The sequence below is a fragment of the Rhea pennata genome, chromosome 9, assembly GCF_028389875.1.
Source record: "Rhea pennata isolate bPtePen1 chromosome 9, bPtePen1.pri, whole genome shotgun sequence".
NCBI lineage: Eukaryota > Metazoa > Chordata > Aves > Rheiformes > Rheidae > Rhea > Rhea pennata.
Genome location: NC_084671.1, coordinates 6,472,191 through 6,486,204, shown reverse-complemented (window position 1 = coordinate 6,486,204; position 14,014 = coordinate 6,472,191). Strand labels below are relative to the sequence as shown.

Here is a 14,014-nt window from a genome sequence, read left to right as displayed (position 1 = left end):
CCGATTCGTTTCCTGAAGGGAAGGGGATGCCCCAGCTCCACGCTTCCCGCCACCGCTTCCGAGCGCGGCGCGCGCTCCTGCGCCGCCGGTCCTCGCCCGCGCCAGCCGCCAGCGCGCCAAGCCGCAGGCGCTGCCCGGGCCGCAGGCGAGCGGGGCCCGACCACCGCCGGCTTTTCTCGGCGAGACCGAGGGGACGGCGAGCCTTCCTGCGCCTCGCTGGGATGGGACATTTTAAATGGTATCATCCGCTGCTTGGCTGCTCTGGTTACAGACCGAGCAAGTCGCCGGCAGCCCCCGGTCCAGCTCTGCGCCGTAGCCGCGCTCAGGTGCATTTGACAAACGCTCAATTCAGCCCTCAGTTCCCCCGCGAGCAAAACTGTCAGCGAAGGATGGTTTATTGCTACCACGAGGGAGGGCAGTTATCATCGTTGTAATTTAAACAGAAAAGAGGTAGCAGTAAAAAACAACCTGGAAGATGTTGGTGCAACTAAAGGCTTTCACAAATACTTAAAAAAATTCTCAGGGGTAATCAATCTCATATTTTGGATAGTAGGTTTGCTAAAAGAAAAAAAAAAAAAAGCTAAGATTCCCATTATTTACTGTATTTACTGTAGGATAACAACAGATAACTCTCGTACTTGGCCTGTCTTGAGTATGGACTATAACATTTTGCCCAAATAGGAGCTGCTGCCCAGTAAAGACCAGAGGTCACAGAATATTTTCACTTGGGATCTTATTTTGAGGCTAAGTATCAAATACATTAAAAGGATAACCTCTTCCAACTATTTCCTGTGCAATTAAACCATTGCAAAGATGTTGGTTTTAAAATAACCATGTTACAAAATAGGATCCTCGATTTTCTGAACACGCCTTCAGTAAAGGGAAGAGGAGGGGAACGAAGGATTTGAGTAGGTTTCCCTTGCTTACAGCCACCTAGCACTCAGAAATGCCCCCAAGAAAGCACTCTTTTGCTACACACCCAACCACTAGAATGAACGAGGCTCAGCTCAAATGCATTTCTGAAGTTGCTGGAAACCAAAAGAGATTAAAAGCCCTCTATGAAGCACAGGCACAGCCCACAAGGAGCGGCTTTGAAGCCAGAGCTCGTGGTACCGCAGACTGCTCAGTCTTCCTCCCTAATTAAGTCTGAATTTCTGTTTTACATTTCCATGATTTGGGTTGCTTGTGCTACTTGTTCTCCCTGGTCAGTCAGTCAAACCCATCTCTAAACCGCCTTATCGCTCAGCCCAAGCTTTGGCAGACAAGGCACATTGTACTCTTTCCTCAAGCATTTGATGACTCCTCTTCAACTATAAGAAGTCATCTCTAAAGAGGAAAGCAGGGTTTTCCTGATGGAACTCATTTTCCCCCTATAGCTTTTAATACCATCATTTTAAAATAGAAAAACCTTTCCTCCTACCATTTCTTCCCCTTTCAATACGACAGTTACTATCATCTTTGTACCCAGTGGAAAAGGTCATTAATGGGGTAAAGCCTTGGAGAGTTTGTTAGAATCTGTTTGGAATTTTTTTTAAATTATCCTTCTTAAATATAACTCTGTGGAAAAAAAATGCATGTAATTTAATTACACTCATGTATGCAAAATACTTGTTATCTACCTGCACAGATTTTAATATATGCTTTTTAAGTTACACTGTTTCTAAGAAAGCACTGTTTTGTTGACCAGTGACATGCAGTAAGTTCCTTTGTGTTTTTCAATCAAAATCCAGTAAATCAAAACTTGATTTAAGATGAAGTTTCTTAGCATCAGCGTTAATAAAATATTTGTGAATGTGTACCATTTGTAAAACTCCTAACAATAAAGCTGTAAACCACAATGTATCTATTTTTATTAGTATTTAAACATTTAAATACATATACCAGCACAAAGATTTTCAAAGAAGGTCTATGAGCTTGAATTCTGTTAAACCAAATACAACTTCTGCAAAGAACAATTGCAACCCCAGTAGGTCTGCACTTCTAGAGTAGTGTTTTTCTTACACCATAGAAAAAGAAACATCAACATATTATAAGTTTGTTCACTTCAACAAAACTGCAGAAAAATTCAGAGCCAAGGTCCAAGAACAGAATCTAAGATTCCCAACAGCCAAGCCTTTGCACAGAACTGAAAAGACCATCTTTTCTCAGCAGTTTCCAAAAAGATCAGTTTTGCAGGATTTCTCAAAATAATGACAAAAGCAACCTCCAGCTACAATGGTATAGAAAAACACATGTGAAAAATAATAATGGTGAGTGCACATATGGACTTAAAGTCATACTGTACGCAAGAAAAGCCACCCTATAATAAAAACACAGCAGCCACCATCTTCTAAAAGACAAAACAACCCCTTAAGTTCTGAAGATACGAAAAGATATTTTTCTGCTCCGATGTTCAAATTAATCAGCCACCTCTGCAGCACAAGAAGAAATCTTTATCGCCCTGCTGCTGGGGGAAGGCAGCTACACTGAGAGCAAACAGGAATAATCTCCAGGTGACCTACAGGAGCCCTTGTGTGGATCAACACCAGAAGGAGGGCTGCACACGCAGGAAGCATGGCCAGCGCATGATTACACGCAGCAGAGTTGGCCTCTGAAGGAGCTCTGGCATGGGGGTTACAACCAGCACGGGACAGCAGAGCTGCTCCTCTCTTGGAGGACCCTAGCTTTGCCCCCAACCCCTTGCAGCAGCTGCCGCAGGAGTTCTTGTCCACCCAGCCCCAGCTTCTCCTCTCCTCAGGCCCAACGATGGCAACAATTCCCAGCCCTGCACCAGAAGTTTTCCTGTGCAGTGATTGCAGCACTGCAGACCACAGCTGCTTCCACACAGCTGCTCCTCGCGCCCTTCGGACTATGTCGAGGCCAGATCCACCATGGGATAGCCGCTCCACCACGCAAACCGTGCAAACCGAGCACTCGCAATCTCACCACAGACTAATGCACTGCAGAGTTAAGGTCAGCCCGTTGGAGACGGCACATGCTGAATATTACACCTCCAGATGTTAAGTCATTAATCAGAAACTAATTTAGATGGGCACATATACACGACAGTGCATCAAACAACTTGTCAAAATTCTACCACAGCTCTTTCCTAATCGCGGGGGTGGGCGACAGGCTGTTCCCCTGCTTCCCTTATTTAGTAGCGCTTCCAAATTCTTTAACTGACACTGTTCCCTGCAGACAGCCAAGGAAGACGTGAAACACATTTTCCAACCAACGCCCCCCTGACCCTCCCCCACCACTCCAATCACATCGGAATAAAGTAAGATTCTCTGCGTGCCTCTAGCTTGGGGCTTACTTATGCACCATGACATCAGTGCTGTGTAAGGAGCCAAGTTCAGAGCTCCATCTGGGACAAATAATATCTAGGCACATTGTGACTTCTTTTGTTTATACACACTAAGTACGCCTTGGTGGTAAATGAACCAATTCTAAGATTTATTTCTCCCAAGTCCTCCTAAACAACAAAACAATATCCTGCATTCTGGAACACCACTTTTCTATTCCAGCTTTCTTTCTACACAAAGGATCTTTAAGAGAATGCATTGGTTATGAAATTTATAATTAAAATCTGAGCAAAATAATGGAAGTACCTAAGAATTACATCTCTATTTCAATGTAAACAAATGCAGAGGATCTTTAGTTTCCATCTGTCTCTTCCAAAATTTACCATCCTGAATAAGAACTTTTAATTTACAAGATACTTCCCCTTACAACAAGGGGAGAGATAACTTGAGAAGTCCCTTTGAAATGCAGTTGCTGCTCATGCCCTTGCTGCTGACCTGGCTGCATCGCTACGGGTGCAGTCTGGTGAGAGTCAAGCTGAATTTCAGTCTCATGGCTCCTTTCATCTAGCTCACATGTGGACTGTCTCCAACTGGACTTTGTGACAGCTTCGAGTACAGTGTCAGCAATACAACTCCACCTCCCTCCCCCTGCAGAAAAAAAAAAAAAAAAAAAGGAAACCCACCCTCAGATTGTCATTTTAGTAAATTAACACTCGCTGTCGAAGCCTGGACTTACCTGTTGCATTGTCAGGGAAAGCTGGCTACCTCCATAGCACGCTTTGACACTGCATTTATTTTGCATTTAAAAATGTTGTTATACTTTAAATAGTTGTATTTGTTAAAACTCTGATTAGTGTTACTAAGTTACATAGTTAATATAAATATTTACACTCACACACACCCAGTTTGGCTGTAAGCGCTCTGTGTCCAGATCAAGCTTTCATGACAGACCAACAAGTTTCACTCACGTCCCCCTCGTTCCTACTGTCCAATTTTTATGCCTACAGGGAGCAGGGGAAGAGACAAATAATCCTGCCAAAGTCTGACAGAGGCTTAAAGCCCAGTTTGGGAATACAGAACTCATTTATACCGTGGGTAAACAGTTGCACACAAAAGATAGAAAATGCTACCTGGTAAGGACCCAGGGTATGTGCTGTTACCCATCTGGAATAGTATCTGTTTACTTATGCAAGTGTTTAAGTACACATGACAAAACTCACATTCAAAACATCATCTGCTAGATGGCAGGTTGCAGTTCACTTGTGAATGCAAGCATAGTAGCAAGTAGGAAAACAGTCCCACACATTTGATGCAAAGTAATGTAGTTTAAAAGATTTCTGCTCATACGCGGCCCTTTTCCCTGTTAAGGCCAAACAGCGTCTTGCGCAGCTTTGGCAGGCCACATCCTAAAACCTCCGCTGCCCGATGTGGGGGATCTTCCCTTCCCTTTACAGGCACGCCACGTTTCATACGGCCGGTGGACGTGTCACAGGCCTTATCCGGGATCCAGGCCACAGGTACTTCTAAACTGCTTTAAACACTACTAAATCTACTATATTCACCATTTATAAGCTGCATAAACTTTGGAACATATTGCATCATTGGAAAAAATGTAATAATCAAATGGGCTCATTCTTATTTCCACTTTGTGTCCTAGCTCCTATTGAGTTACCAGCTCTGGTGCCCAGGAAGGACCAAGGTATTCAAGCTGTTCTTTACAAAATATTCTTTCCAGGAATGCCTTCCTTCTCAACGACACAGAAGTGAGTAGGATAAATACTCTCAGCCTCACTTTTGAAAGAAAAATCAGATAGTGTACTACTTCTTAAGCAGTAACTTCTACAAAGTAATACTCCGATTATAATGTTTAAGTTGAATTATCTACTTTTTTCTGTATAACAGAAAATATAGGCATGGGGAAGTGAGCTCACCCTGAACGCTGATAGCAAAGCTCAAAAGCAAGTGACAAATCCTGAACCTCATGATTTATCATAGGTTAAACAGACTCTCAAACAACCAATAAAAATTCAGTATATCTGTGTAACAAATTACTCTGATAAGCAAGTAATTTTAAGCTTCAAGAAATTTTAATGAAATCCACGCGTTGCCATTCCTGCATTCACAAAGAAATTTGTGAGAGCAGAGATCACCCACGAACATCCTTGGGTTAAAATCCCACCTCTTCCACCTTGGTAGCCAATACCTCTAAGAAGTTTGTTCTGGAGACTTCCTAGAGAGCAAACACTGTCCGCTACTTGACTGTTCTAAGTGCTCTTCTGAATATCTTCTCTAATATGTACTGAATCTGCTTAAAAAAAAACCAGTACATTTAAACAGAAAGGAATTCAGACATGCTTTACATTATAACCATTTTTCACGGTCTGATGCTTCTTAGCTCAGGTAACTTTGACATGTCCCAATTATAAACTTTTGTCCTATTGAAACAAACCCCCTCCCCCATATAAGGTCATTTTTTGCAATTATATAATAGAAGATATATTTCAGGAAACAAGAAAGTTTATACAGTAAGTTACTCCTGTCAATTGCTCTGTACTCTTCTTACAAAATTGATATATAAACAGTAATTTACCAACACAAAGCCAGAACACTTGTAGTAGAATCTAGAAAGACCAAGAAATAAGGAAGCCAAACAGCATCACAACAGAAGACAACGTAGAGGTGACAAGAAATGCTCTTCTGAATTTGAATCAATAGTATCTATTTAAAAGTTTAAGTACAAAAAGACAATCTGATCCAAATATTTTCTGCAAAGTATCAATCTGTTGCACACAGTTTGACAGTGACAGGGTGCTTAAAAGCAATTTAACTCATATTTAACATCTTTCCAATATAGCTGACCTTGATCTATTTGAGAACAAAACACATAAGCAATTCAAAACTGTAGCTTGATCTAAGCTACTTTATCAAAGTTCATTTATTAAAATCAGACTACAGAAATATGCACAAGAGTCCAGATGCTACTGTTTAGGTACAGTAAAAACACAGCCAGGTAAAGCCTTTCACGTTCTTGCAAGCTGCACAGATTTGTTGCACTACAGAAACCTGGCAAATTTTGTTTCATGTTTGGATGCACTCTGACCTCCCTTATTCAAAGTTTATGACCCTAGAAGGCAAGAATATGCACATGTAGGCACTATATACAGTGCTTGCTCTCAAGCCCAGCAGTGATAAAGACAAACAACTATACGAAACTTGCTACACGATTGCAAATCCACTGACCTAACCAGGTCAAAATAAAACATCTCAAAATAAACCACATAGTACTCTGCACTGACATGCTATGGTCCAACCACCTGCCCCTCCGCCTTTGTACTCTTAAGATTTTTAAAGCATGCAATGGAACAGCTACCAGAAACCAGTGAAATTCTTGGACCAAAAGTTTAGTTAGAACTCTCAGAATCCCCACAGGAGTTACAAGGGGATTAGAAAGAGAAACAGAGTAAGAAGCAGCTCAGGAAGGGACATGAAAGCACTAAACACAGTCAGCTGTACTGGAAATTAAGTGTGGGAAGCAAAAAAGTTCATAATGCAAATGCCATTTTGGGTAATCTAGAGAAGAGGGATTACTGCCAAGCAGGCAGAGACATTCTTAGTTCTGCCCTGTACTGCTACATAACTCTTATCCCCAAGAAAATGAAAAAAAAAATAAATACCTTTATGCAATTGTCTTGCAATATACTACTTACTGCTTATTGGCATCTCTCCTTTTGCAGCACTCTCCACCTGGCTGCTGGTAAAAGCTAAAGGATTTTATCCACTTCAGTATGATTGTCCACAATACGAGAATACCACTGGCAGGTCAAACACTTTCCCTGGCTGTCTCTTTTCTCAGTCAGGCTCTAGGTAAATGGGCTCATGAGAAATACAGAGGGGGCTGGGAACAAGCACCATGCTGTCCTGACTGCTTTGGGCATGGCTGCCCATCATTTTGCTCCTGGGACTGACAACGGCATTGCCTTGCAAAGAGGTAGTCCTGTTTCTCACAAAATACGTGGGTAGCATGAGAATATCCAGAGTTCCCATCAGAATCCTTTGGGAGCTCCTGCGCTGACCAGCTTCAGCTGTACCACCTCTTCTCTTCTACTCCCCAAACCTCTGTTGACATCTGCACTCCAATGACTTTGAAGTCTTTGAAGTCCACAGTCTTTGAAGACTACTGTGAAGTTTGAACCATTGCAAAGCTCCACAAGAAGCAAAGGGCATTACAAAAACCCTCACTTGGTACTGCAGAGGAGCGTTCCCTACTGGCTTACATGCATAAATTACACTCAGTCAAGGTGATTCCAAAGCAAAAAAAAAAAAAAGAAAAGAAAAAAAAAAAAGAAAAAAAAAGAAAAAAAAAAGCAAAGAGCCAAGCCAGGCATAAAGTAATACTGTTTTGAGATACCATGTTGAAGAGAATCAGCAAGTCAGATTAACTGACAACATATTTTGCATGCATCTCAAAGGAAAAATTTTACAGTTCGGCAGTGTTCCTCGTTACAAGGATGACCACATACCTCATGCTAGACACCAAAATCAGGAATTTAAAAACTTTTCTCTATGAATCCAAGGCATTACTCAGAACTCCTTTAGTGTCATCACAGAGTAAGCTGTTACCCACAACAGGAAAGCAGCTCTGAGGTTCAGCTCAAGCAAACTCAGGATAAGGTGTCTTAATCTTTCTCTTGTGGCTCATCTCTTTCAAAAGTCCAAGCGTTCAAAGAATAGTATGCATACGTGCATATGTTCAGAATTTAATTCCAAGAGAAAAAAGTATGTAGAATGCATTGGCAGGAAGGTGGAACAAGTAGTTAGAAGCAGGTAGCACCGAAGACTCTTCCGTACATAAATAAAAACTTATCTTTTGAGAAAAATCCTTTTTCTACAGCTGAGTGTTCCTGGTTATGGTATACAGCACAGCTTGACAAACAACCTAACTGGTATGGCTGAGGCTGTGTGCATCTGATAAAGCTTAAAGTGTGATCAACAGCAAATGTACCTAAGAGCATCTCATCAGAAACAACATATTGTCAGCTGCAGAGCCTGACATACTGATTTGCATATTGGCTATACCGCAGTCTAGAAAACTCAGCATGCTCCCTCTCATACCAACAGAGCTATGAAGATGGCTTTTAAAAAACAAAATATACTAGTAGAGACTGTAACTGGGACCTACAAAAGTAAGTGTCTTTATAAAACTTGTACCTATTTACAGAAGAATAAAAAGCAGCTTTGTCAAGGAAGCCATTCTTGCATGGAACAAATCTGACAGCTCATACTGCCTTACAAACAGTCTCTTAAACAAACACGTAACATTTGCCTGTACGTTAGGCAAGAAAACATATCGAAAGCAATTAATTTTGCAAGCTGTAATATGCAAAGATCAAGCAAAGCATTTAATCCAATAATTTTAGAACTACACTTTTTAAAAGTGAAAATACCAATTAAAGCTTCAGGAACAGGATGAAAGTGATTAAAGCATAAAGGCAGCTGAACCATGCTACACAAGATGGCACATCCGGACCAGAGGGAGAAAAAGTTTTTCACAGAACATATGCATTCCAGCTACAAGTATTTAAAGAGATAAAATGATAAATTATTCTCATTTAAGGTCAAACATTATCCGAAAAACATTTACACAGAGAAGTAATCTGACTCAGAACTGTTCTGCTGAGTCACATTTGCTCAGCACAGTAAAAGCAAAAAGTAATTCACTTCTACCGCATCAGCATATTTTTACTGCAAAACATTAGATGAGAAGCTGATTTACAGGCAATAAAGCTATCTACCAAGCGAGGCTACTGAATCATCACTGATGGGGAATTCAAAGATTGACTTAGAACTCCACCTCAAAGGAGTGCTCAGAATACTTAATTTATCCTTTCCGTAAAATGGAAAGACCCATTGGAAATTCTAACTTGATAAGCTCCCTCCTACCTTGCTGGAAACCATTTAAGAAACAATTACGCTTTCAAATACCAATAAGCTTACTCCTTCATTTAAGCATATCAATATTGGACTTCATAAACAGAGCCATTAAAAGCTTCTTCCTTCGTTAAAGTTACAATGCACTACGTAGAAATACACCTTTAAAAAAATTACAGCAATGCAATCCTGTATTATACGAAGAATCTAGACAAGCAAGCAGACTTAAAAGCTTACAAAAAAGGGAAAAATATTCTTCCTCCTGTGACTGCTGCAGCTCAAAACACAGCTTGGGGAGAGGAACAAAAAAACAAGGGAATGAGAAGAAACTGAATGACATTTTATTGATTCATGAAGGAGAGCTTATTTCCACCTTGATTAAAGTACTTTGTTGAAATGCTCAAACAAGCAGGGAGCCAAATAAAGCAGTATCAAAAAACTGCTAGGATAAATGTTCTACAAAATGAAAGACTAACCCAAGTTGACAGGTTTGGGCAACTACTAACTATGAAGCTGAACCTTCAGGCTCTATCACAACATAAAGCCATAACTATCGTCCTGTTTTACACCCAAACAAGCTTGCTAGAGAATACCTCCCAGAAAAATTGAAAGCAACTTTGCCTTCTTTCAAATGCTTGCTCAAAATTCACTTCTGCCCCTCTTAGGTTTATCATAAAGCATAGGTCTATTGTGATTAGTACACTTAGCTAAGCATAGCAGACATCATAGAATACTTGTCTTCCATTTTCTGTACGTCTCTTTCCCCCTTTCTATAATTTAGACCCAAAGTACTTTTAAGTATTTAAAAGTCTGTTGTTACAGATACCAGCAAGAGGTCTGGACAGCAATTAGCACAAGTAAATCAAAAGACTGACTTTCCACAAAATCTTCAGAAACAACATTTGCAGTTGCTTTCATCCTGTTATTTTAACTTCAATTAATATATTTGGAAATAATCACATTGAGCTGATTGGCACATTTAAAGCATTGCTTTTGAAGTTATTCCTGTTAAAAAGTATATTTCTACCTTCTATTAAAAAAAAAAAAAAAAAAAAAAAAAAAAAAAAAAAAAAACCACTGCCCTCCCCAATACTAGGGAAAACCAAAGACTTTTTTCCCCACCCTCAAAATCGCTTGATGGCCCAGTTCAGTTAAGCCAGTGTCTCACTGCAAAGCTTACTGACCTGCTGCGATCCATCGCCATTCACTATGTGAGGCATCATGGCTACCTCCCCATTCAGCAAGGGCGGCAGTTCCAGGGGAATTTGGTCGGTCATCATCATTGTGACGTACATTCATGGAGAATTTTCCTCAACGGGCTTCCTGCAAGAGATGCATCAGTTAAAGACTCGAGGAAAAAAAAAAAAAAAAAAGAAAAAAAAATATTTGCACTTTAGCAGGACATTGGCATCCATGTAGATTTTGCCACGAAGGTAACGACCTGAAGAGTACGTCTGCTTTTGCAATAGTCTACATACAGGAACCTGGGGCGCTGAACAGAGCAGTAGGTTTTAACTGTTGAAGCAACAACGTGGGTAAGTCAAGTTTTCATGCAAGATTTCAGAAAGCAAGCTTGACTGCTTGTTACCACAGTTCTTGAAAAATACATTATCTATATAGCTAACACTGTGTATCAAATTCACTCGTAATACCCACAGTTCAAAGTTAAATGCCAACTGACACCTAAAAACAGAGAGAATAGTGCCTGACTTTCACTTACCGTTATCCAAAAGAGAAAGATTTCTACTGGAGTGGGAGGGACACCACATTCCCCTACACTGAACACCTTATATAGAGGACATCTATATATAGAAGACAGACCACGGTGAAAAATCTCACTTAAGAATTCGTAGTGAATTATATATCATTTTCAGCTTAATAGCTAATTGTTTGAAGTGTTGCATAACTACCACTAAAACTACAGAGAGATTGCTTTGTAAAAGCAAGTCTTAATTCAGCATTAATAGTACCGTCATACTGTTTTATGGGGCAGCAATCCAATTCTCTCATGAGCAGGACGGATGATCTAGCTGCATAGTTTATCCAGACTTCTGCATATGAACTCCTAAGCAAACCATCTTTACAGGCTTAAAACTGATCAAATAACCTACTTCGAACCTTTCATGCCAGGAGATCCCCAAATGCTCCCAAATAACTTTGTATACATCACAAACTCAAGGAGGGATTAAAAAAAAAATGCTGTGACTTGGGTGGACAGTAAAAGTCAGGTAAATCACTTGGTGCAAGAGCAAAACACACAGTAAGGAATTTTTGCCAAAGAGCAACAAGGAAAAACCTGTTTGTGAGGAAAGTATTAGGAGATCTAGTATTTAGATGGAGTTTTTTAAAGCAATCATCACAGAGCCATAAAGCATGAATCTGAATCTCTCCCCTGTAGAGGGGATGAGGGACTAAGCCAGCCTCACTAAGATTAGAACGTGTGGTTCCACAGAGTCTGCATACTGCAAACCTAATACCCTGATAACTAATCTACCTCCAAGTGCTGCTGGGGTTTAATTTTAGATTTTAAAGTATCCATTCAACAACTAAGTTAGGAAACATACTGACATATGCTCGTTTCATTTTTATCCACTTTAGTTGCTTAGATCATCTAAAAACGAGCTCTTCAAGAGCTCGTCACAGTCTGTCACCTGCAGAGCTGCCTAATAATCTGAGAAACGAGGCAGAGCAGTAGCCAGTATCCCAATTAGGGAAGAGAAGCACTTGGGTGATGAAGCGACTGAAGCGCCCGTTTACAACCGCACACTCATCCTTTCATTCTGGTCGCACTGACCTCCTTTAAACCCAAGTAGTAACAAAAGACTAGAAGCGCATTTTTTTAGAAGATGTGCAAACTTGGCCCTGTTATCTCCAGTTGTACCTCTAAAGACTATTTCAATTTAACTTGTTAAAAATTTAGGAGGACTCTCACTGCTTTTTCTGATGCTCTTACAAGAGTGAAAACACAGTCTCTCTAATTTTCACTTCACTGAAATGAAAATAGAGGCCATCTATTTTCATCTGTCTTTCAATGAAATTTTTCCTTTTATTTGAGATTTAGTTACAGGATAGAAGTTCTCAGAAGGCTTGAAAAGCAGTGTTAACATTTAAAAGACAATGTATTCACAATCATTTTTAAAAAGTCTCATCTTACACTTGCATCAATTGTTTTGCCAGATAGAGCCTGGCAGTATTTCAGGCCTCACAGTATCATCACCTTGAATAATTGGTCCAATAGTGCCTACAGCCACAGGATGGGGAGTGAGGAATATTAAATACTCGCCCGGCACAGAGGAGCAAGTTCTCTGAAGCGTCACTGGTCTACCAGCGACCACAGTCTCCCTGGTTTAGTAATTCATAGCTCTCAGCTGCTAGAACTGCCACATCTCAGACCCATCCGTTATGGGGGCTACAGAAACCTGCTCAAACACCTAGAAAATCTGGTCAACACGTTTCCCCCTGCCCCCTTCGGTTTCATAATATTTGGAGGATTTTTCCCGAAAAACCTTTTGGGCTTCATTAACTAAAATTATCAGGTTTAATTCTGAGAACGATCCACAACCAAAGACTCATGTAACACTTTTTAGGAGGAGGTAGCTGGTGGAAAGGGAAATGTGCTTTTGCACACTCACACACACACGCGCACACACACTTTCTTCCCTGTCATTATGGGGTGTATTTCAGAATCACTTCTTAAATACTTGGGATTGACGAAAGCATAGAAAAAGTCTAATACAGACCTTAACACCAATGCAAGCATATGACTGAGCAGTTTTCAAAGGATGTAGATAAATTTAGTCAATAGGTGTATTTCTGACTACATTTGTAATATATAAAATTATATACCTATATATAACTTAAAATCATTTTAAAAGAATGCAAAGTTCATAGGACCTACTATAAAATCATGAAAAGCCTTCTCCCCCGCTCAATGGCACATTCATCCAACCTGAATCTGAAAGCCTCAGCTTTAACAGACTTCAAGCGTCATGCCAATTCTATTTTCTTAAGGGAAAAAAAAGCCAGATTGTAGCTTGAAGCTACATATTTTCCTAGTAATATTTCCATTCCAGGCACAACAACCAATATGTTGACATTTATTTGCTATATGTCATTATTTGAAGTTTTACAGCTGCATTCCTTTCGCTTTATTAATGGTTTCTCACCACAGCCATGTCTATACTTGCCTCTCTTTAAAGGGGAAAGAGAGAAAGAAAAAAAAAAGAAGTTTCCTGTATTTGTCAGGACTGGTACAGCTCCACCAGCAACAGCAACGCCAGCAACAGTCCCGGCCGCAAAGCAATGCTGGCCACGGGCGTTTTTTTAAACGGTACGTCACATAGACGTACTACACGCAGCGCTAGATGAGGTGGGGTTAAAACATTACCGCAGGACTGGCAGACTTCACACTAAAGCCAAAAGCTTTGGAAGCTGCTTCAAACACTTTTTTTAAAAGCTTATTCTCTCATCCATGCTATTTAAAATACAAATCAGAAAGGAAAACAAGTTTATTCACCAGGAATTCACACTCCTCCTTAAAATAAGTTCTCCCTACCTAAGGAGACACTTCACTAACACAAACAGTCTGAGAGGTTTGAACGCAAGCCTCTTTCTTCCAGTGATGCTCCTGAATTTACAGAGCGGAAAACACCAGACACGGACTGAAAAGAGCTAGGTCACATTTCAGGATATGAGAACTCTTCCTCAGTTAAAATATGAGCTGCAAAATACTAACCCACAGCTTTTTTTCAGGTACTAACTCAAATTTGGGGTTTTGTCTAGAAAGCTGACTATATTTAAAT

The 14,014-nt window shown here is 40.3% G+C and overlaps 1 protein-coding gene across 2 annotated transcripts in view; it reads right to left on the bottom strand.

Annotated features, from left to right (window-relative positions):
* The window catches only part of FNDC3B (fibronectin type III domain containing 3B), a 216,556-nt gene that overhangs the window by 161,647 nt on the left and 40,895 nt on the right, over positions 1-14,014 (bottom strand). For both annotated transcript variants that reach the window (XM_062582738.1, XM_062582739.1), the window contains exon 2: positions 10,397-10,535. In XM_062582738.1, coding sequence (XP_062438722.1) covers positions 10,397-10,507 — 111 coding nt within the window. In that variant the 5' untranslated portion in view covers positions 10,508-10,535. The remainder of the gene's footprint in view (positions 1-10,396; positions 10,536-14,014) is intronic.